Source organism: Rissa tridactyla, chromosome 1 (genome assembly GCF_028500815.1).
Source record: "Rissa tridactyla isolate bRisTri1 chromosome 1, bRisTri1.patW.cur.20221130, whole genome shotgun sequence".
NCBI classification, from domain to species: Eukaryota; Metazoa; Chordata; class Aves; order Charadriiformes; family Laridae; genus Rissa; species Rissa tridactyla.
This window is the reverse complement of record NC_071466.1, coordinates 217918997-217941808: the sequence shown is the minus strand read 5'-3', so window position 1 is coordinate 217941808 and position 22812 is coordinate 217918997. Positions and strand designations below refer to the sequence as shown.

Sequence of the window (22812 nt, the reverse complement as noted above, 5' to 3'; positions counted from 1 at the left end):
TCATATGAAAAAACAGGCAACGGACTTCCAGATACTGAGGCAGGCCAGATCTGCAGGGTAGTTCTTACAATCCTGTCATGCAGCTGTCAGAGGAGTCAAGCAAAGTGGGCTGAACAACTCAGTATTTAAATCACAGCTTTGCTTGGCCTCATTTGTAGTTCCACCCTCAAACAAAAATTGCAGCTGATGAAGAGTCATTTCGCATCAGAACAAAGTGACTCGAGGTTTAACCACTCCAGAGTGACGTGGCAGAGCTGATGGAAGGACTCCATCGCCAAATCCCACGTCTTTCCGGGATAACTGCACCCTCCGAACAAGAGCGAGCTTTCACGATGCTCCGTTAGGAAAGCTGCTACCCCACTTCCCACCAGGAAGACAATTAGATCGTGCCGCTCGTGGAGGCTCTCCTTGCTGAACAGGCCCTGCAAATCTTTTCTGGCAGGGCTCCCACAGACAAACAAGTCTTATGGTTATTCAGTAACCAAAAAAGAAAAAAAAAAAAAGAAAAATAATCAGGTGGTCATGGTCTCTTAAAAACTTAGTTGAAGACCAAATCTGGGCCAAAGGCTGTAAATTTCCCACCACTGGATTAAATGCTGATTGTGTCCACTGGATAAAGGGAGATATAAAGTCCACGGCTTTGCCATAGGCTTCTCATGTCAGGAAACGCTGCCCTGCTCCTGTCTGCATGCAGCTGATTCCAGGGAAGGCAGAGCATGAATTTAAAGTGGAATTCTTATTTTTTTTTTAATTTCATTTCTTATGTTTACATAGTTCAATTTGGTCTCACATACCAGCTTGCTAGGACAGTCCTTCTGTCGCCAGACTTATCCAAAAATATTTGGGTCTCCTTACCAGCAGCCTTCCCTGATCCCAAGGAGGTACTGACTCCATTCCTCAGCCTTGTCTAACATGTCCTTCCAATCCTCCCAGGAGCAGACACACCAGTACCTTCACTGGCTCTGCCAGCACTCACCTACCCTCACCAGACACTGTTAATCTTTAGCCTGGGCTCCCCCAGCCGAGGTAAACACCTGTGACCACATCCTGCTCACTCTGATCACAGGATAAATCATTCTTTTCCTTTTTGAAGGCACCTTTGACACGTCAAAGTTCACAACCCCGTTGGGTCCTCCAGATTAAACTCCCCCAATTCTTTCCCCCTCTCCTCTTAAGACGCATCTTCAAGACCATCTGTCCTTGTTACACCCTGCCAGACTTTACAAATTGGTCTGCAGCTTTCTTAAATGGTGGTCTCTGAACTGGGCGCAGCACTAGGAAGCCTCGTCTGGAGCAGGAAGTAGCAAGGAAGGATCACTTGGCATTTACAGAAAATGCCTCCTCTGTCACAGTACAAAAGTGCTTTCTGCAACAGCATCACCACTGATTCCTTGATTGCTGCTCTCAGATAACTTTGCACAGAACTGCTAACAAGTCACTTTCTATTCATAATTGTGCAACTGGATGTTCCCGTTTCAGTTTAGCACTTTTTCCGTGTCCCTTCTCTTCCAAATCGCTCCTCCAGTTTCTCAAAATCATGTTGAATCCTAACCCAGTTCGCTTACAGCCTTCCCTGCTTAGGGTCTGCTCATGACTTAAAAATCCTGCCCCACATACTGCATGCGCCAGCTTTAGTCTTCAAGCAGCCGGAGTTCATCCACCCCTGACTTCAGATTACCCCAATTCAAAATTGACAGGGACCCTGTGATGGGGAAGAATGGGAACTGACACACAGGGTGGAATCACAGTAATGTCACTCATTCCGCAATGTGTTATTTACACCCTTACCTTTAATTTTCTGTTTGTACTCTTCTGGTCGGTGGAGGTACATGGCTGCAGCGTCACCATTTAGAGGATCTATAGGGTTAGGATAGGCCAGCAGCTGGGGCAGGAACGATTCAAATATATTGGTGAGATCTGCAAGGGAAAGAACACAGTTGTTCATGTCCACAGACCTGGAGTCAGTCCGATTAATCATCCTGCAAGCACCGGCACTGAAACAGCAGCACAAAGCTTCAAGAGCAAACACACTGAAAATCCGGGCACCAGGTAAAATGAAGGAAACGGCAGCAGGGAAAGCACGTACAGGGCCGATAGGGAGCTTCTGCTGCTGCTGGAGGTGTGCTGCAGCTCCTCAGCTGACTGCACAAACTACTTGACATCCCAGCAACGTAGATACAGAGGTATCTGTGGGTTAAGCAAAGAAGTGGAAGGACACCATTGTCTTGTTTCCCACTGAGGCTCAGCCCTGGCTGAAAAAAAAAAAAGGAAAAAAGAAAAACAAAGCACTGTGCTTCACCTCTCACTGAATTCTTCTCCTAGTTCTGGCTCCTTCTATCACTAAACGTCTTACGCCACATGACTGAATTGATGTATCTCAAGCACAAAGCATCTTCCAAAGCGCTTTAAATTATTATGTTAACAGAAAGAGCAACCAACAAATCCCTCCTCCAACTCAAAACAATTCGCAGGATGTGAGGAGCTCGCATTAACACCTTGGTGCCAGTTGGCATCTGTCACTAAATAATCCACAACAGGAAACATACTTCTGGTGCCGATGAGTAATTGTGGATACACGAAACCCTCTTCCCACATCCCTGAGACGACAAGCAGTGGGGGTGTTCAGAAACAAGCCCTGTGCCATCATTCCTCCTCGGGACCTTCGGGAGGACCACGCACACCCACACAGAGCAGAGATTAAGCCCCCAGGGCAGGGCTTGCACCAGGTTTTGCCTCAGCCACTGGAGAGCTGCCGATACAGGCAGACCAGCAGTCATTGTATGGGGTCTTCTGTTGGGTTTCGTTTGTGAACATTCTGCACTTCTTTTATCAGCATCCCCCTTTCCTCCCTAATTAAAGGGAGAGACTCCTTCCTGGTGGCAGAGAAATCCTGCCTGCGGATGAGCATCACCAAGCTCCTCTAGCACGGGTCCAAGCAGAGCTGTCAGAAGGGAAGCCCAACGCTCCCTAGGATCCCCCATGGGAGCAGTCAACCATCTCAACCTGCCTCTTACAGGAACAAGGCTGTGTGACTATTCCTGAGCCCAGCCATTGTCGAGCCTCATGGAGCTGCTAAATTCAAACAGATCTGACAGTGGGCAAGGACCTCAGAGCTGTTAACTTTCTAAGGATTCGTCAAAAATGGGTGGGCAGGTACAGGGAGAGATCTCCAAGTGCTCTCCCTGTGCAAATGGTTGCTGTGGCTCTGGGCTGCAGCCACAGAAAACCAGGCTCCAATTCCATCACCAGCAAAGATACAGCCTTGAAAGAGCTGCACAGTAGATCCAGGCAGAGCTTCACCGCTGCCCCATGTTACAACCCCTGAGGATCTACCAATGGGTGTGCTTTCAGAGCTTCCTCAAGAGGATTAAAGGAGCCTCCAGGTTTTATCAGTTCTTCCCTCCTGCATCAACACATCCGGGACGTACAGACACTGTGCTATGGCTACTTCAGTCACCCCTTCAGCATAAACCCTGCTGAGCAAGAGGAAAGGCCGTGGCTTTACACACTCAGGGGCGTAGAGTTCATTATAGCTGATGCTGCACCACCCAACTGCAAAAAGCAATGGCATCGATGGCTATGGATAGCCATGGGCTGGGCTCTGCTATACAGAAGCTGTTGCCCCTTCTAATATTGGCTGAGGACAGGGACGAAGCGCTTCAGAGTGCTTTCACAGCAACTCAGTGCCTTGACCAAATTTGCCATGGCTGGCACGCTGAGCGGTCAGATGCCACCAGCTGCTTCGAGGATGAAGCACAACAGCAACTGGAAGAAGAATCCTAATCCAAAAAGGGACGACAGAAACCAGTGAGAAAGCTCTATAAGAATATTTTCTGCCCTGGTAGTGGCTTGCCTTTGGTAAATCAGGTAAACCTCCCGGGGATTTGGTTCAGACACTGTCAGCAAGAAGCTGATTTTAGTTTGTGAAATCACCTGCTCCTGGGTGAAGTCTCTCCACGGATTAGGCTTAGATCAAGTATCTCTTGTGGCCATTAGACAACTAAACTCTAATGTAGGCCGAGCAAGCAGAGCCCTGGGAGGCCACCACAGCTCACAGGACACACTGCAGGGATTTTTCTTCTTTAAGAGAACTCAGTGATTTCCCCTTTCTTCCAAATCTCCCAAAGCAGCATTGGCTTAGCAGGAACTAGTTGAATATGTGCGGGATGCCTAAGCACAGCGCTAGGGACTTGATACTTCATTAGGGAAGGAGAGGGAATTTAACCACAAGGTCCTCATGAATTTATTGGTAGCTATTCTGGGTCTCTTCCACCTTAGTTGCTCCTTGACTTATCTGACCCATACCCTCTGCCAGCGCAGGAGCACTCCGGTTTAAAGGGGTGACACTCCAAACAACACAGATGTGCCGAGAGGCACCGGGAAATATTATTTCCCCCTTTTCATTTCACGTTCACAAATGGGCCACCCCCTTATTTCACACAAGGAGGCAAAGCCCTGGAAGCGAAGGGGTGATGTTGGCACTCCAGTGTTTGATGACTTCCGAGCGAGGGGGCAGAGCGAATGCAGGCACCCCAGTGTCCTCCCTGCAGCTGCAAGGCATGTGCAGCAAGGCAAGGGGCGTTTGCAATAAGACGACTGTCAAGCGATGCACTTTCTAATGCTAATTTTCACCCGTTACTGTGGAAGGTGCTCTGTACAGAATACACACCTGATACCTTCAAGTTGCCTAACACCCATCACTGATATCGCAAGCAAAAACGCAGAAGATTTTTGAAAGCCTGCTGTTATTAATACATCACAAGCATGGTAAATACCAAGCTGTTTTTTCTACCTTTACAAGCAACAACGATGACAAAAAAAACCCAGCAGCACTCATTAGGAAACCTCTCACAGAAAACCTTCCCATGAAATTGGAAATAGTGCAGAAACCCCACGGTGGCCGTCTGTGAGAGCGTGCTGCAGAACAAGGAGGCTATCCATGCATGGCTTCCAAAGCAAACCCAAACTGCCAGAGCACAAAAACCAGCTCCACAGTTACACTGGAGCGATTTTCTTTTGTCCAGTCATCCCCACACTCCGCAGGTGGCATTTAAGGACTGGAACAGCAGCCCATGCTGCAACTGTCCTGGATTCTGCTGCCGACTCAACCGTGCAGGCTCATCCCCAGCAGAGGGCTTGGTTTGCTAATACGGCTTTAATTCCTCCGCCTCGCATCAGATCCTCCCAGGACACAAGAGCATCCTCTTCCTCCATTAGCAACACCACCTAGGTCACGGCTATGCTGATGTCTCACAACAAAACCATGTGAAGTGTATGCCATGCAAGTACTAAATGAAGGCTTCAAGCATTCTGATGAGGAGTTAAAGTTCAACAAGTTGCTATAGCAATTTCCCACCTAGGATTCACCAAGTCTGGTATTTCCTTACAAATTGTCCTTGTGAGGAAAGGAAGGTGAAGTGGCTTGTCTCTCTAGCAACTGCTTCAAAGCTTCAACTTACATAGGTAAAATCAGTTTTTCGTAGAGGAATGTGAAGGATTTGACGTGTGCGTTCCCTGAATACTCTTCCACAAAGCATAATTGGAAGATCTGAAGATGTTCACATTTTTAAAATGCAGCCAACCCAGACTAGATACTCAGCTGCATTCCTTTTAACAATTTCAGCTTTCCCTAAATGCTATTTTAATGGGTCTTCAGCTACCAGCTCATCCTTTTAGATCTCTAAAAAGGAGAGTTATATCCAGAAAACATCCTAATGGGAAACCCAAAACTGCAGTACGCAGTGCAGTCATTAGATGCGATACCACCTCCTAGCCTGCAATGAAACGATGCTGCCATGACAAACAGGAATGGTTTCTGGTGCCATCTTCTGTAGAAGTGGGATCATAGCCTTGTGCGCAAAGAATACCAGCTCGAATGTACGTATGGAACATGGATGGGGCAGCTGGAACTAGGTTTCACTTTAGATACAGTCACTCCTCTCTTTCAATGCTGAATCATGGTGGGGTGCTGTTGTGCAGTTGCTTGGTATTGTCTGGCAACGAACTGAGTGATCCTTTGTGAGCTTTATGGAATATTTTTGCCTCTCTGGCAGACAGACAGCTTACGAAAGTATTTTCACATGAAAATCCTATTTTTCACGTGATCGTGGCTCAGTGAGGAGTCTAAAACTTCAGTTAAAAAAAAAAAAAGTTGGCGTAAGATCATCTGTCTCCAGCAAGCTGTGTTATGTTAACGCACCAAATATGGATGTTCACGTGATAAGCTTTCGGGGAAATGCCAAACTCACCGTAGAGAGCTGTCCAAGTTTGATTGATTACATCTAGACATACAGTTCCTGACCTGAAACATATGGAAAGGATGGAATTAAACACAGTCACACACACAAATACTCTGGGGATTTAATGTAATCTACCCCTTCCCTTCCCCTGCCCTGCCTCTGCCCCACAGTTTCAGATAAGCTATGATTTACCCCTCTCTTGTGGTTAATAGAGGGGCAGCCTTTAACTACGTGAACCTTCGTACTCTGCACAAAAGAAAGTAAATTGGTGCCTTTACTGAATTAGTTGGTCCAAACGGAGCTCTGCTGGAGAGACTGAAGCATAGGTGGCTCCCCTTAACAATCTTAACTGAAATAAAGTGTGGCAAAACATCTTATGTCTTAAAGAATTTTAGTATAGATGTGAACTCCAGCTAAAGAGGGAGCTACAGCGTAGCTGACTGCTGCTCCTTGTTTCTAGAAAGGCGGCACAATGCCAACGAGGAGGGGGACTGGCAACCTTGAATTTTTGTAAATGAAGCATGTTGCAATAAAACGACCACATCTGCAAGAGGGTCTGCAGTACGCAGTTCTCCAGTCTTGTCCACAGCCTGAACTACTCCTGAAAGTTAACTTGTGACAACATCTACTTCCATCAGATCCCTCTCTCGGGACTCTGAGACTGATGAAAGCATTATTCAACTCATCAGCGTATTATTGTGAAGCCAAAATACAGTTACAATTAGACAAATTCCTTAGAAAAAAAACACACGCTAGGGATTTACTTACGCTTCGTCAATGTTGGGATGGAAAATTTTATTCATGAATCCTGCAAAGAGACACACTGGTAAATAGCAGAAAACAGCCAAAGATTTTTTTGTTTTTACAAGAGAAGTCTGGAATTTACTGAACAAGGACTCATCTCACTCATTTCAAAGAAAACCCAGTTTTAGCTATATATAGCTATGTAACCTTTAAAATACGCAGGCAACATTCTGACCCTAGGGTCCTCCGTCATTCCCTCGAAATTCAGCAAAACCCTCTGCTTACAGCACAACCGTACCGCAAAGGTTTCGTGGTTCGGTATTATCTTGAAAACAACTGCCCGTCAGCACAATCAAACACCCACATCTGATGAAGTGTTTCTAAAAGCTGCAAGGATCTCTTGAATAAACTCTAAACACAAAACTAAAGTTCAGCATTTGCTTTAAGATTATATTTTTTTAATGTCTTCCAGCAAAGATTTTCTATGAAGTTGCAACATTAGTCTACATTTATAAGCCATTCAGGGGCAGAGACTGGTGCAGAGAGCCAATACTTCAAGTTTCGCATCAATACAGCAATTCATTCATCAGTTGGTACCTCTGGTCTCCTAGAAAAGAAAACAGCTCAGACGCAAGGCCTAGAATAAGAAAGCTCATCTTGGCTTTGTCCACATTTCAGACTTCTAGATTTGACAGTGCTTTCTTTGTCCTGACTGGCAAATTAAATTATTTTTAAAAATCCTGTGGTTTCAAGACTTACGACATCACCGCAGAAGATGCCTCACACTTTAAAGACTGTATCTGATAGCTGTATCGAGGGTAAGCCGTGTTTTCCAGCCGCCTACTTTAACCTCAAGTTCAAGACAGACAGGACCTCAAAAAACACGCCCCTCTTCTCCCACCAATACAGTTTATAAAACAAAGATATTACAGGAATTGTAACACATCATACTTCGCACCATAGCCTGTAGAAGTAAAGCATGTCCACCCCAAAAGCAAAGCTTAGTGCTTCAGACGATGGCTGTGAGTGGATGCAGAATCCAGCTTCCAAACTCCTCCCTTTCCTTTCAATAGGAGGAACCCAAACACCTGGGTGCGGGACACGTCCCCAGCACAGAATGGTCATGGAGCAGGGATCCAAAACTGGGTTTTCCAGTTATTTCACTGCCAAACGGAGCCAGTATTCCTACACACTTCTGCTGGCTTGGCCAAATCATTTGGGCTCTGCCCAGCAGGGCTGCTGCAACCCTTCATCAGTCCCAGGTTAAGATACTTCCAGATCTTAGCACCGATTTTTTTCAGAAGGTAAAATAAAACCTTCTTTCCTCTGTTGCACCGCCATCCTGCAGCCTGTAAAGCCCTACGAACACTGCCCACATAGGAATTGCGCCTTTCTGCAATAAGCAGAAATCTACTTTAGCTAATAGCGATTATTCCTCCTGACAGAGGTCTATGTTTATAAAAACGAGTAAGAAATTTAGGTCTGGGATATTGACTCAATCCATTTAAAAAGCTCCTTCCGGGACTCAAAGCACACAGGTATTTTCTCTCCAGAGCAGTCCAAGATGTGTAGAAACACGTCACTGTTTACCGTTGAGCAAATCCTCCACCTTCACCACCTTTATCCAGCTACACCAGGTGAGGCACTGCAGTAGCGCTGGTGTACCATGTCTGCCCAAACAAGGAGCGACCACAATTTGAGTGACAGCATGGTTCCCATCTGGGCTAAGAGCTGACATATGGATTTAACTCCCTTTTTTTCCACGTATTATGACACAAAAATAATTTCATGTTTACTTGTACTGCTCGGATTTTGCATAAATACAACGCAAGGCTGAAATGATGCCTGAAGCCAGAACAATCTCTAAAAGAAGAACTGGGAACTGCATAAACAACTCCACGCTAACAAGTGTCTTTCAGGAATACTTTGCCATGCTTTAGCTTGAAAAACTGAAGCAGACTTAAAAAGGGAAGCCATAGCTCCATCAAATATTTACGTTATGGCAGCTCTCACAGGTTTAAATCAGGTCACGGATCCATTATGCCGGCACTGGAGAGCTGCAGCGAGCACCAATCCCGATTCTAAATCTCGTCTCTCTCTTAGGGGGGAAAAAAAGAGTTAAGATTCTGATAAAGCAGAATAGAGGAGAGGATGGGGAAGACACCAGGTAACAAGAATAGGATGGTAATGTGTAAACCTGCTGAATTAAACACTCTTTGTTCTGGTATCTGGGGCACAGGCTGACTCTCTTTAACCCATCTAGATGCACGCATCCCTCTGCCTTCTCTTATTTTGGTTTTCTGAGCATCTCACCTATTTCCTAGGACCTTCTACCACAGCCACTTGCAGCTGGTTGGACAAGGGTGTGCTGCAAACCCACCTGTAAGGTTTTGGTCAATTCTTCATACACACACTTCAGCATTTAAGCTGCACTTGATGACCAGGGAGAAGAGATTAAGGTTGTCTGCGCAAGCAGCTCCTGTGCTAGAGATCTGTAATTCTTCTCTGTGATCTTTGCATTCATCCAGGCAAGGAACAATCCCTTCTTTCACACTGTCCTTGGTCTCAAGCTTTGCAAATGAAAGAGTTGTTCTTCAAGAAAGAACACAAACATCCTCTTCCCGCACTCCTTGTTTTCCAGGTTGTTGCAATTCTTCAAGGTCCTCCCAGTCTCGTTCTCCTACGGACACAAACTGCCCAGGCCCAGAGCAACTCTGTTCAACGTTTTTCCTTTTCTTGACCCAGAAAGAAGCTCAAACCTATTATCTCCTCCTCTATTTGAAATGTCAAGTCACCTGCAGTGATAAAGCACCAATATTCCTCCAATAAGTCAGTATGACTTGCTCTGTATTTATTTCTCCAAATACAAAAGACAAAGCAAGCATAAGCACCCAGGTAAAAATGAAATTCCAATTTAAAGAGGAAGTCAGGAGTAAAAAAAGACCTCCCAAGCCGGCATAAACATTGGGGCAGGCTTACTGCCATAGTCTTGAACACGGCACACCCCAACTAATACACTGCGCAGAACTCAAGGTGAGCGCTCCACCAAGAGTACCAAGGGACAGGCTCTTGATTTTGGGTTCTCACCACAGCCTGCAGCACGAAGCCAAAGTCACAGCCTGAGCAGTCGTGATTCTGTGTACGGGACTGGCTGTAAACAATTTAACATTTTAAAACGATATTCACATTGAACCCTGGAATAACCAACGCTTAGGAAGAATTCGAGCAGCAGAGTGGCTGCAGTCCACACGCCATAAAGGACAGCAAGATCCAGGCTTGTCTTTGAAAGTAAAGCAGGACTGCCTAAAATCTGTATGGACAAAAAGCCTTTCCTTTGGGTGACAACAGAAAAAAACCTGTACATCCACAAAGGAGTTACACAATAGAGAGAGACAAATCTGTTCCGATACTGGAAGATGCTGAGACCAATATGCAGATGCTGACCTTCAAAAATGCTGGTAGTTCAGCAATAGCCCTGGAGTAATCGCTCCTTGGGTCGACAAAATCTTTGAAGAGAAGCACATTTTTAAATTAAAAATCAGCTAACTGAAAGGCTGTCAATCTTCCTCGACGCTGGAAACACAAGAACATTCATAAAGCTCCAGCAGCTGGACATATTCCAGCATTAAATGAAGTTCTCTCACTGCGTGCACGCACCAACCATGGACGGGTCTGAACTTCCAGGCCACAGACTCACAGTTTGGTCCAAGCGGTCACTCCGAGGATGGGGCCCTGTGGCTGGGTGAGAGCTGAACACGGTCTCCAGGTGAGCAAAACCGCAGTGGAGAACCAGGGAGGAATTTCACACTTATGCTGATGTCAGCGTCTCTCTTGAACAACTGCAGATTAAAGCTCCCAAGAAAGGGCTAGAAGGCACTGCCGGCACCAACGGGCTGTCGCGAGCTGTTCTGCCAGCAAGTTCTCCTCCAAGAGGTAGATCCCAAATCCCTGGATAACTTGGGGAGTATGGAGGACTCTCAAGGCACCTCTGGTTGTCCTGTGTGGCCACTAGGCAGAAAGCTCCTGCAAGAGGCTGTTCCGCATCGATTGCTCCCCTATCACTATGCCTATAGGGCTGGACTGTGATCTAAAAAACATCCCCTACCTTGGTAGAGCCCTCATCTACCCTTCAGGCACAAAAGGACTCGAAACTTGGAGATAAGAGGGATCAGAAACCTAGGCTGGAGACTGTCTCCTCGCTCTTTTCACAGCTCCAGCTGCACAACGCTGGCCCACAGCGAAAGAAAGCTTCCTGTACCTCCTGGTGCTTCTCCTCCAAGTCAGGAACCGGCTGCAATCCAGCAAGCGGCGCTTCAAAAGGTGGTCCGTTGTTTATCTGAGCTCAAAGTACAGCCAGCTGAGCTGGTAGGTTAGGTGAGACGTCCCCAAAAGAGACTTTTTTTCCCCCCGCAGCACAGCTCTTCAAAGCGATGCCGGTGCTGCTAGCCCTGGTGAAAAAAGCAGGAAGGAGGCAAAGCAGCACGCCAGCAAACACAGCACATCCCAGCCTCCCGGCTTCGCGTCTTCTTGTGAAGAGTCAGCTGCACGGCCGACCCACACCAGCGATAACTGTAAGAGGACTTCCCACCGTCTCTGGGGAACGTGCCAGAGGGGAGCTAATTTATATCCACTTACCCATCCCAAACTAACCACTGCTTGCCCACGTGTCGGCTCTCTTTGCTCATAAAATAAGGCCAGCTGGACACTTCTCTACCTGAACAACTGTGACAGCAGATTCCACCATGGTGCCAAACAAAGAGCCAACAGGACAAGTGTGTATGAGCACTCCTGACTTCCCAGTGCAGTGAGACCGTCAAGCCTCAAAGTTTTATTTTTAATGAGAGATTAAGGCCAAATCAGGAAACGGTTCAGACTGCCTGGCTGACGAGGTGGGAAGGGTGGCTACAGTCTCTCTGAAGCAGGATGCAGCGAGTTTTAAATCCCACACCAAATCAAGGTGGCTTGGGTGACCACCCAAGGCTTGGGGCAGAACTATGTGCACAGAGATCAGCACGCAAGAGCTTATGTACAGCACAGAGAGGTCAAGAGCAGTGTTTTTTCCTCCGCTTTTTTTAACCACTGGACAACCTACCTAATGGAAAAAGATCTCCCAAGTACTCCTGCAGTGTTGCCAAACAGCCAGATAAGATTAGTCTAAACAATGTTTATTACTCCCCCCCGCAAACGTCCAAAAGCCTACAAGGGAACATGTTCGGGTTTTTTTATTTTTAAAACCACATTGCACTCATTTCAGGCACTACCTTCTTGTGTAACTGATCACGAGCCCGCCGTGCACCACAGGTTGAGAAACCGTGGTAGGAGACGGGGGAGAGGGCAGGAGAGCAAGACCTCTGCCCCGGTCCTCAGCTTAGTACCTATTCGAAACGGGTTCAAGTTACGTCAGGGGAGGTTTAGATTGGATATTAGGAAACATTTTTTCACTGAAAGGGTTATTAAACATTGGAATAGGCTGCCCAGGGAGGTGGTGGATTCACCATCCCTGGAGGTGTTTAAAAAAAGGGTAGATGGGGCACTTAGGGACATGGTTTAGAAGTGGCTCTTGTCAGGGTAGGTTAAAGGTTGGACTCGATGATCTTAAAGGTCCCTTCCAACCTCAGCAATTCTATGACTCCCCTCTGCAGACTGGGACAGCTGGTTTAGCGCGTGGCTGTTCCCCATTTGAAGGGCGCAGGATCTGCCCACCTGGGAGGTGCGTACCTTGTCCGGCACTCTCAGGTCAGTAAGCTCTCACCGGCAAAGGCAAGGATTTCTTTCTTATGAAATTTGGAGGTTAGGAGCCCATTCAGAGCACTAACAACCGAGTCAAATAGAACACTGTGCACTCACTGTGGAGGCATTCACTGCACGGTGGTGGCGTGCGGTGCTGCGTAACGTCAGCTTGCTAACAGCAGAAGTAGAACAGTTTATATTACCATACTCAAATTCTAGTAGCTTTTCAAAACAATACCATAAATAATTCTGCGGCAGCTTCACAAGGGAAAGATAAGGACAGAAAAATATGGCTGTAGCTGACGGAGAATAGTGGCAGAGCTCTCAACTCTGGACCTCGTGCTCAGTGTGAATCGCCGAGTGGTCCTTCGTGGAAGCAAAAAGCAGTATCCACAAGCTTAGAGACTGGTGCTAAGAGCAGCAATCTCTGGAAAAAATGCAGAACTAACACAAAGCAATTGCCCAATATCTCATTGCTTAGGTGCACCATCACCTGATGCCCAGGCTTCAGAGGCTGGCACAGAAGGCAGTGAATCTGTGCCAAGTCAGGCTGAAAACACCTACCCCATTTTGTCAGTCTGTTGTCATTCTCCGACTGTAGCAGGGAATCTGCAGAGGGCGCACAGTTGTGCGTCAGACCAGAGCGGAGACAGGGGTACAAATTACCTTCAGGTGTCTCGTCTTTCCCCTTAGACAAAGCTAAGCGCATTTGAAAGAACAAGCATTTTCACGTCCCTTATAGGTCAGAATAAGGATCAACACACACGGGGAAGAGCAAGCTCAGAATGGTCACAGGCGATAAGTGACTCATGAAATTCTAAGTAGCAAAACGTAAGGCAATCCAGAGAGGAGCTGAAAGTAAAAATAGCAGCTGCAGTTAAAAAGAAAAATTAAGCATAGGCCAGGGGAGATCTGTTAAATCCTGGCTGGAGCTAAACAACGCTGCTTCATTCCTGTACTGGCTGCCACAGTATCTCATTGTATACATACGCATACATATACACACACACTTCCATATGTTTTGTGTACATACTAGGCATTTTGTTTTGCAAAACACTTAGGAGAAAGGTGAAATAGAAATGCAAGATATCTGCAGACGACCAGGCCAGAGATGGAAGGAAAATGAGAATTGTGTATAAATATACAGAAGTTATTTGAGAAATTGAGGCTCTGAGCATATTGTACGCAAACTTTGCAGCTGTGACATTTGATTATTAAGAAACCAGAGTGACTCAGTGCTGGCCTAATATTTTTGCACATTTTAGCAATAGAATAAATGCCACAGTGCTTTCAGGTAAGAGCTCAGGCTCCCAGGTCCACAAGTTTCTATTGCTCCTCTCGTCTAAGCAGGGCAGGACATTCACACTCTGCGCTTCCTCCCCTGTTTATGGCATCAAAGACCATTAATCTGCAGCTCTTGGCAGGTGTACGGACTGATTAAAAACATACAAAATTTACACAAAGTGTTCTCATGACTTGGGAGCTCAAAACAGTACTTTAAGTACTTCACAACTCCCCTTTGAAAAAAGCAGAACAGAGTAGGCAGAAAGTTCCCCTGAAGATATTAAATCCCAGAGGGAAGGGAAAAGTAGCGAAGCAGTGCCAGCAGAGTTACTGAAATCATAAACAGCTCAAAACATATTGTCTAGGAGCAAGCAAAAATGGAACCAAACATCTAGCAGGGGAGTGCTTCGGATCCTCATAAGCACGCAGGGATATTTACATTAATTGACAAAAGCATTAAGAGCAGCAGCGTTCACTAGTTTCAGAAAGCAACTGGGTATTTTTCAGGAGTTGGTTTCGTTCTAACAAACCGCTCAAGTTCAGGAGGTTTGTTTCAACCCTGAAGATCTGGATATTTAGGGATCACAGCAGAGTTAGTGCATGTCAACGGGAGCACTGAAGCCCAGAGCCAACACGACAGCCCTGTAACTGTCTCCATTCAGATTTGCGTTCTTCTAGGATGCGCATTTCCATTTTTATTGTAAATTATCTAGCTCTTGCTCATCCTGCACCAATATGGGATCTGTCTGATTACAAAGCAAAGACCAAGCAAAGAACAGGCGGTGCCAGAAATACCGGAAAAGTACTGCAGGACACTATGAAACTGTGGAAGCTCTCCCCAGAACTGCTCTTTTCAAATAGATCCCAGGATGGTTTAGGTCTTCAAGCAGAGGCATTACCTGCATTGTCGGGAGAGCGCTGTCCATGGGGCAGCATCACTTAATAGACTACAGCAATAATTACCAACCTGAGAAGGGCAGGAAATAAATGCCGCACGTATTTGAGAAGGGAGCTGTGGATGAGACAAGCGAGCAAAGATTTGGCAGAAGAGCCAACGCGCGGAACAAAGGCTTCTGCGAGAGACCCTAAAGGCAAAGAGGACCACCACTATTCGAGGGTTTAAGAAAAGGTCTGCACCTTTCCAGATGACAAATTTGGAACCCACTTTAAAAACCTTTTCTGTTCAGGTTTGTCAGTTGCACTTTAGAAGAGAACACCAAGTTTTCATGTACTTTATACTCACAGCCATGCTGGGATAAAAGCAATTTGAACGGATTAGAAAGCAACTATTAGCAGTCATTTTTCAGAAGCAGCTTTCTAGAACGCACTGATATGCTTCAAGCCATCATGTTATTTGCTGCAAAAAGCCCATGCCGTGTTCAAGACTGCATTAAGATTTACTAAGATGGAAAGAAAATTTTAGCCTACAGTACTAGAGGAACAAGGAAAGCTGCAAGGACAGCATTTTGGCTTTAAGCTTCAGCATAAAAGTGTAATTTATTAAAGGAAAAGAAACTGTTGGATTCTATACTTTATACAAGCCACTGACTTACACAGACAATTTGAACTCTGCATGTCATCACCGCAGTGGGAGCTAGGCAGTGCTGAGAACAGAAGGGCTGCAAACAAGCTACATGTGTGCTCCAGATGACCTTCTGTCCATTTATGGGCTCCACCACCTCTGAAATCCTTCACTTCCACCTCTTTACAGACCAGAGATTGCCACGGCAAATTTCTTCCCCACTAATTCCTACCCCTGTGTTATCCAGGGCTCAAGCCAGCTGAGGACTGCTGGGTTAAGACACCCGTACTCACTGGAACAGGCAGGCCTGGGGGAGAATCATTGAATAGTTTGGGTTGGAAGGGACCTTTAAAGGTCATCTAGTCCAACCCCCCTGCCATGAGCAGGGACATCTTCAACTAGATCAGGTTGGTCAGAGCCCCATCTAACCTAGACTTGAATGTTCCCAGGGATGGGGCATATCCTACCTCTCTGGGCAAGCTGGGCCTGTGTTTCACCACCCTCAACGTAAAAAATTTCTTCCTTATATCTAGTCTAAATCTCCCCTCTTCCAGTTTAAAACCATTATCCCTTGTCCTATCACAACAGGCCCTGCTAAAAAGTTTGTCCCCATCTTTCCTGTAGGCCCCCTTTAGGGACTGGAAGGGGCTGGAAGGTCTCCCCGGTGCCTTCTCTTCTCCAGGCTGAACCCCCCCAGCTCTCTCAGCCTGTCCCCACAGCAGAGGGGCTCCAGCCCTCCCAGCATCTCCGGGGCCTCCTCTGGCCCCGCTCCAACAGCTCCGTGTCTCTCCTGTGCTGAGGCCCCAGCGCTGGAGGCAGCACTGCAGGGGGGTCTCCCCGAGCGGAGCAGAGGGGCAGAATCCCACCCCCCCTCACCCTGCTGGCCACACTTCTTTTGATGCGTCCCGGAGAGAATAGGATCTTGTCTCATTTACAAGCTTGTGAATGCTCCCAGTTCAGCTGGGACAAAGGCTTTCTCTGGAGCTATCTGTAGTGCCAAAACCACTGGTATCAGACACCGCACGCCGAGTCTGCCTCCGAGAGCAGCGGTGCGGAGATCGGAGATCGGGCTGGCCCAGAGGAAGGGGCCAAGACGTCACTCAGCCCCTGGCTGTCCAGATAAAGCTGGGCTGGGGCAGCAGAAATGGGAACCAGACAAAGAAAAACAAACCTCTTCCTGCAGCCGGTTGGGAGCTTCCCCGGGTCCTAGCGCTCCTCTTGGCGCTTCCACTCCCCAGCTCTTTCCTCCCTGCAGCAGCGCTGAGCCCCGCTGTGCTACGCCAGCTCTCATCTAGCATCGACTCTTTATTCAACCTGAAACCTCAGCTTTGCCTGGGAGGGAACCTGCGCTTCCAGCAGCCCTCATCCAACGGACAGCAAGGCAGGCCCTAGAGCAAGAGCCAGCCCTTTGGGGAACTTGGGGAGAGAAGAGGAGGTTTCCAGCCACTTGACCAGAGACTCATAGGGCCAGGGAAGCATGCTAGAAGGTGCAATGAGTCTGGAACGAGACAGCTGCAACACAGTGGGTATAAGCAAGCTGATGGTGGGAAAGCTACCGTACTAAAAGGTAGAGAGCAAAAACAACATTATAAAGGACAAAGCCATTTGAGCAGAAAATAACCCCCTCCGCACCCACCCACCATCCTCGCCAAGTTCACAAGGAGAAAGGCCAGCCTTGTGGTGTCAGTTCTGAAAATGCAGCTGGGCCAATTCTGATCCCAGGCTGCCTTTTACTCTCACGTAGCCCAACCAGCACTGAACAGCCTCCAAGCCAAACCACCAAAAGGTCAAACCTACCACTTTCCATGCAACTAACTGGAACCTCAATCAACAGCACTACAAACCCATGAGAGCCTGGCCAACATTTACCTGCGTTAGCTTCACAGGCTACTGGAAATAAAGTTTGTTTGCTTTATTCAAGCAACCTTAATTTCTGACACACGCTGGAAGGAGAGAGAAAAATAATCTTGAGTAAACTAGCACCAAAGCAATTAACAACAAAGAAACTGGGTTTTTTATGCTTTCAGAGAGTTGTCTGTAGCCAGCCCACATTTAAAATTGCCAATATGACGGTATCGTGATCTGCATCGGTTTGTGGCACATGAGAAGTGGGGAGGGAAAAATGACTGGCACCAAATAACATCCTGTGCATCTCGTAAACAGTCTGCAACCTAAGAGGTTTATAGCAAGTTTCAGAGCTGACTCAAGAGGAAGGAGAAGAGGGTTCGCATAGCTGCAGCAATACTGCATTGTTACTCAGCTGCATGCACATTTCTGTGGTTCTGTTAAGGTTTCAACAGGAAAAAAAAGAAAGGCAAAGGACGGTATAAAAACACTGTTGCTCTTTCCCAAAAGGCACAGTTCACATTTGGAAAGAGACACATTATTTCTCACACCAGAGAGAGACATCTTAAATAGAAGGGACTCTTAGCGTAAGAGTCTATTTTAAGACAGCAACCAATACTTATCAACTCCAAATCAGGATGTTGATACTGGAAGGGACTCATCTCGTCCAACCCATATAGTCAAGTTTCCACATTAGTTCTCCTCAAGCTGTTTTCTCCATTCTGTAGAGTCCTCCGGTGGCTTGAGCCACAAGCACACCCTTCTGACGGAGAAGCACCATGTCACTGAGTTACCAGCACTTATTTCATAAGCCAGAAGAGAGAGCTTGGAACTTCATGCCTCTGCTCCAGTTTTTCAAGCAGCATTGGCTATTTTATTTATAGCTTAAGTGACTGGAATAAAGTTAGGTACTACAAGACATCTGAGTTAGATCACCGTTACCCAAGGACAAAGATAGGATGGATACAGTCTAAAGAACATTTCTTTATCAAACTATTTGCTCTTGAAGGTCTAACAAGCCTGACCAGTCTGGTCAGCTGCAGTTTTTCTGGTGATAGGTCCCTGTTCCTACGTTCTTCTGCATATGCATCACCTCTTCCGAGAGGACACAGGTTTCAGCTCCTGCCTTCACTTCTATCCACTTTTGGGCACGAGGTCCCAAAAGCTAGGTTCACCGCAAGATTACAAACATGCACTGTGGTCTTTGCTCTCCACACTACATGAGTCATTTTATATAAACAGGCTCCAGCACCCACTGTGGTATTCTGCACCTTACCCACGAATGGCTATGTTATTAAAAAAGCACATGGTAGAGAGACTCAGTTCATCAACACGCAAACATATGACCAAATCACATTTCCAGCTCCTAGCCCTTCAGCCAAAAGACCGAGCTTCCTCTCGGCTTGGCACGTGATATCTGGACGTCTATGGTAAAAGCATTCTGCAGACTTGAAGTAAAGACCTTACGATTGCACTGAGGGTTGGAGCAACTTCACCTGCAACAATGCTGCAAGCAACAACATCTCTCCTGTATAAGCAGTAAAAGGATTTTGACTGAAAGTGGTTATTGGTTACCTATAGACGGGGATTTGAAAGGGTATTTATCAGGAAGGTCGACTCTAACTTTCCATACTCCGCCTTCATATGGTGCTGCAATGAAAGAAACGCAGGTATTAGACACTTCATAACGCAGGAGAGAATAAATAGAACCACAGCATTAAGCAAAACACATCTTTGGAATAATACTTAGTTCCATCAGGGGGTAAGATTTCATATCAAACCTCCTACAGTAAAAGCTTTTTTCCTGTGCTGCCTGACAAGAAATACATGATTTTTAACTGATACTACAGAAGATCTTGGCACAAAGACACAAGAGTCTTACTGAAAACAGAGACTTTAGAATAATCTACTTACCTTTAGAGATGTTACTAAATTAAGGCACACTGGAGACCTGACTTGTGATCTACTCACTAGAAAAGACATCTTAATTACAAACTCCGCAAAAATTCAGATGACTGATGCAAAACTTATGAGCCAGGTCTAGAAGAGCTAGGCATCAACAAGAGCGGTGCTGAAGGCCATAGCAGAGGGCTTAGCTGTCCGACGGCAGTATCCAGTCCTGCTCAGCTCCAAGGGAGGTGGTTCATCAGCGTTAATGCTCACAGTTGTATTTCTCCCCGCCCTTGAGAGAGCAGCCTTCAAACACTGCTACCCTTTGATTTCTCACCCCCACTTAGATTTGCTCATCCCTTCTTCCACTCCAGAAGAATGTGTCATTTCACTGTTCCCCACCACAAGCCATTCGTTTGTTGTTATAGAAGGGCTGGGTCATATACTTACTTCCTTGTGGTCCATAAAACTTCACAACAAATTCATTGAGTCCTCCTAAGATTGTGACTTCGTGTTTGCTCTCAATACTGATACATCAAGTAAAGGAAAACATTTAGTCCGGGAAACAAAACCCATTTACTCAGTTACGGGTAATTTGCTCGAAGCCTGTCAAACCAAATAGTTTAAAACCAAATATTAAAAATATTTTACAACATGCAATTTAAACGTCTTGACACATCTAAGTGACCACACCACCACAATGACGTTCGTAAAAGCCAATTCTACACACTGAAGAATCCCTCCCCTGGCATTGAGCAATCCTGAGATGATGCCTCCCTTCCCCTCAGAGCTGCTTCGTGTTTTCCATCCACTTCTGCAGAGCGCCAGCTCCAGTTTAAGAAAATGCCGAGTCCCTATCAGCAACGTATTCGGAAACATAATCGGGCTGTGGAGGGGAGCTAAAAATCCAGAAACAGCAACAGCTCCAAAGCCTCAGTGCACACAGCCATGAACCCCAGGGGCAAGGCTCGGAGGTGAGGCCAGGATTCGGAGAGATCTCTCTCCTTTCCAGCGCTCGGGAGACAAGCCACAAAGCAGAAAGCCACCCTTGCCAACTGCTCACATTAAATGTTTACTCTCCTGCCCAGATTAGAGGAGCAGAACTCGCCCCAGTCCCTGCACTGACAAATGCGAGAGCTGATGAATTCAATTCTCCTTGGCTGCCTTCGGCGCTGTCAGATGGCCTCCCACAGCTACAATGCAAATTACGGCAATCTCATGTTAATTTGACTTGCAAGACCAAAAAACTCTGCGTCTTCGGAGAGATGGCAGAAGGGCGAGATTATGAGGCACTGTTACAGTGCAAAAAGAACAACTGTATTTCTCAACATTTAAAGGAAAGAATCAAAGCACCAGCGCTTTGGGAAGGAGGGAATACAAACAGAAAGGCAAGAAATCTTCATTTCAAATAAGGCTCAGTTAAGACAATTAATGGTGATGTTTCAGCACCCTAGCCTGCTGAAGAATTCGGCTATAAATCAGGGTTAATGGATTGTGAATAATATCCTACAGCAATTACCTTTAATCAATAATCTTAATATGAATTACGAGGGAAGCATCAGAAAAAAAAACAGAGCGGGAGAAAACCAAAAGTTTATTCCCACCTGAACTTCAGACTGCTTCAGCTCTGCACCACAGAGGCTGCCCCCACTGGAGAGAAGGGGGCAACAGCACAGAATATCTAATAAAAGATCCTTAACATCACAGCGGCGAGCTTGGCAGAAACGCTCAGGCTAAGAGGAACTGAAGCCAGGTTCCCTTTTACAACCAACATCCTTCACTCTGATGCAAAAGGTTTTCTGCTTTCAAGGCACAAAATTTGCCCAGGAGACTCTCTGCTTTGCAGCAATTACGCAGACCCCCTCGCACCTTCAGGGCACTGAGCAAACAGGCACTCGTGTGCCTGGGCACACACATACACGCTCACTTAAATATTTCCGACCCACCACGATCGTAACTGCCTGGGACCTACCACCAGGAACAAATAATTCTCAGCTCAGACCCATCCCTGATCTCACACTGCAACCCATGAAGTCTGCTTAAGGTAAATCACAAACTACTTTAAGAGGAGCGGCTCCTGTATCCAGAAGTGCCAGTTCAACCCCGACAGCCTGTGAGTGTACTCGTACGCAGGAGATCCAAGTCCCATCTGCGGGGTCCGTCAGGATTTATTACAGTTCCTCAAGTACAATGACTCCCAGATTGGGCAGAGTTTTCCCACAGTGACAGCTCCAAAAGAGTTTGGACGCAATAACCTTCTTCCCCTCATTCTCATGGGGAGGGAGAAAAGTTTATAGCGGTTTGTTTTGGCTCCAGAGTTTTTCTTGGTTCAGCATAAGCTGCTCTGCCCTACAGTTAAATGGCAAGTAGCTCACTGCACCTGGCAGTCACCCAGGAGCAGCTCACAAAGGGCAGATCGATGCCTAACTGCCCCAAGCGCAAGCCATTTCTCTGCCAAAAGCCAACGGGCATCTCTGGGAAAAGCGACATCCCTGCAGGTTTGCGGAGAGCAGCTTAGCACCAAAGTATTGCAGCTTGCCTCAGACCTGACGTTAGGGGACACTTGTCACCAGATCTTTTCACATCACCCAGTACCGTGAGAGTAAGTTTTAAATATAGGCTCGACTGAGGTTTAAGTTCCTTCGAAAATGTACACGCTCATCTAATGGATAACTATTCCAGGCTGAGAAACAGGCTCTTACACAAACTCACCGTGTCCGATGATGCCCCAGAGTGAAAAGTTTAATACTGAAGCATGTTAACACTTAGAGCAGCTTCATGGATCAGGTTAAATGCAAACGGTTTTACTTAGGACTAAATCAAGTACCACTTAATAAAAAACAGCTCTCCCGGCCAGACCTTCAGACCAAGCTCCTGAGCAGCTGCAGCTTACGCGCTCTTCGGCTCCATGAGTTAATACCAACCATAAATTAAAGCAGAGCTTTCTGCACTCAGACTCAGTCCTAGCATTCCCAAATTCAAAAAAATACCAGTAAGCAATGTGGTGCCATATTTGATTATTCTCCCTGTTGTGGCAAGGACCTAAAATTCCTACAAACCCCCCCCAACAAGTGAATTAGGTTCACGAAAGGGGTATGTATTGGGATGCGGATGGTGTGCTTGGGAACAACTGCATCGTTTATTAAAATGATACAAGAGTTTGGGGACAGACTGAACACAAAGTGAATTTCAGCAATAAAGCCCTTGTATCAACACAGGGGAAATCTCTGGAAATGCATTAGCAGAACCGAGGAAGCCGGGGAAGCCCTCTTTCCTGGGCATGAAGCGAATTCCCCCTGAGCCCCAACTTTCAAACACAAGTGGAGTGAACCATCTTCCCCTCTCCACCAAGTTTTCTCTAAAGGTAGGAATGCCCAGGAATCTGAAACCTTGAAATCCCACTAAGAAAATGATTGAGAGCAGGAGGAGTGCATGGAGCAATTACAATTTAAAAAAAAAAAAAAAAAAAAAAAGAAGAAGAACATTCACATCCGATGAGCTCTTTCCACCTCTAGGAAGTTTTCAGAAAAAGAAAGATTTATTGCACAAGGCGGGACT

General features: G+C 46.4%; 1 protein-coding gene across 2 annotated transcripts in view; it reads right to left on the bottom strand.

Annotated features, from left to right (window-relative positions):
* Positions 1-22812, bottom strand: part of UBE2H (ubiquitin conjugating enzyme E2 H) — a 53685-nt gene that overhangs the window by 6000 nt on the left and 24873 nt on the right. The window contains exons 2-6 of one of the 2 annotated variants that reach the window (XM_054188766.1): positions 19705-19781; positions 18940-19014; positions 7008-7047; positions 6249-6301; positions 1789-1917 (exon numbers count right to left, since the gene is read on the bottom strand). In XM_054188766.1, the coding sequence (XP_054044741.1) occupies positions 1789-1917; positions 6249-6301; positions 7008-7047; positions 18940-19014; positions 19705-19781 (374 nt within the window). The remainder of the gene's footprint in view (positions 1-1788; positions 1918-6248; positions 6302-7007; positions 7048-18939; positions 19015-19704; positions 19782-22812) is intronic. The other variant, XM_054188767.1, reaches the window with a different exon arrangement.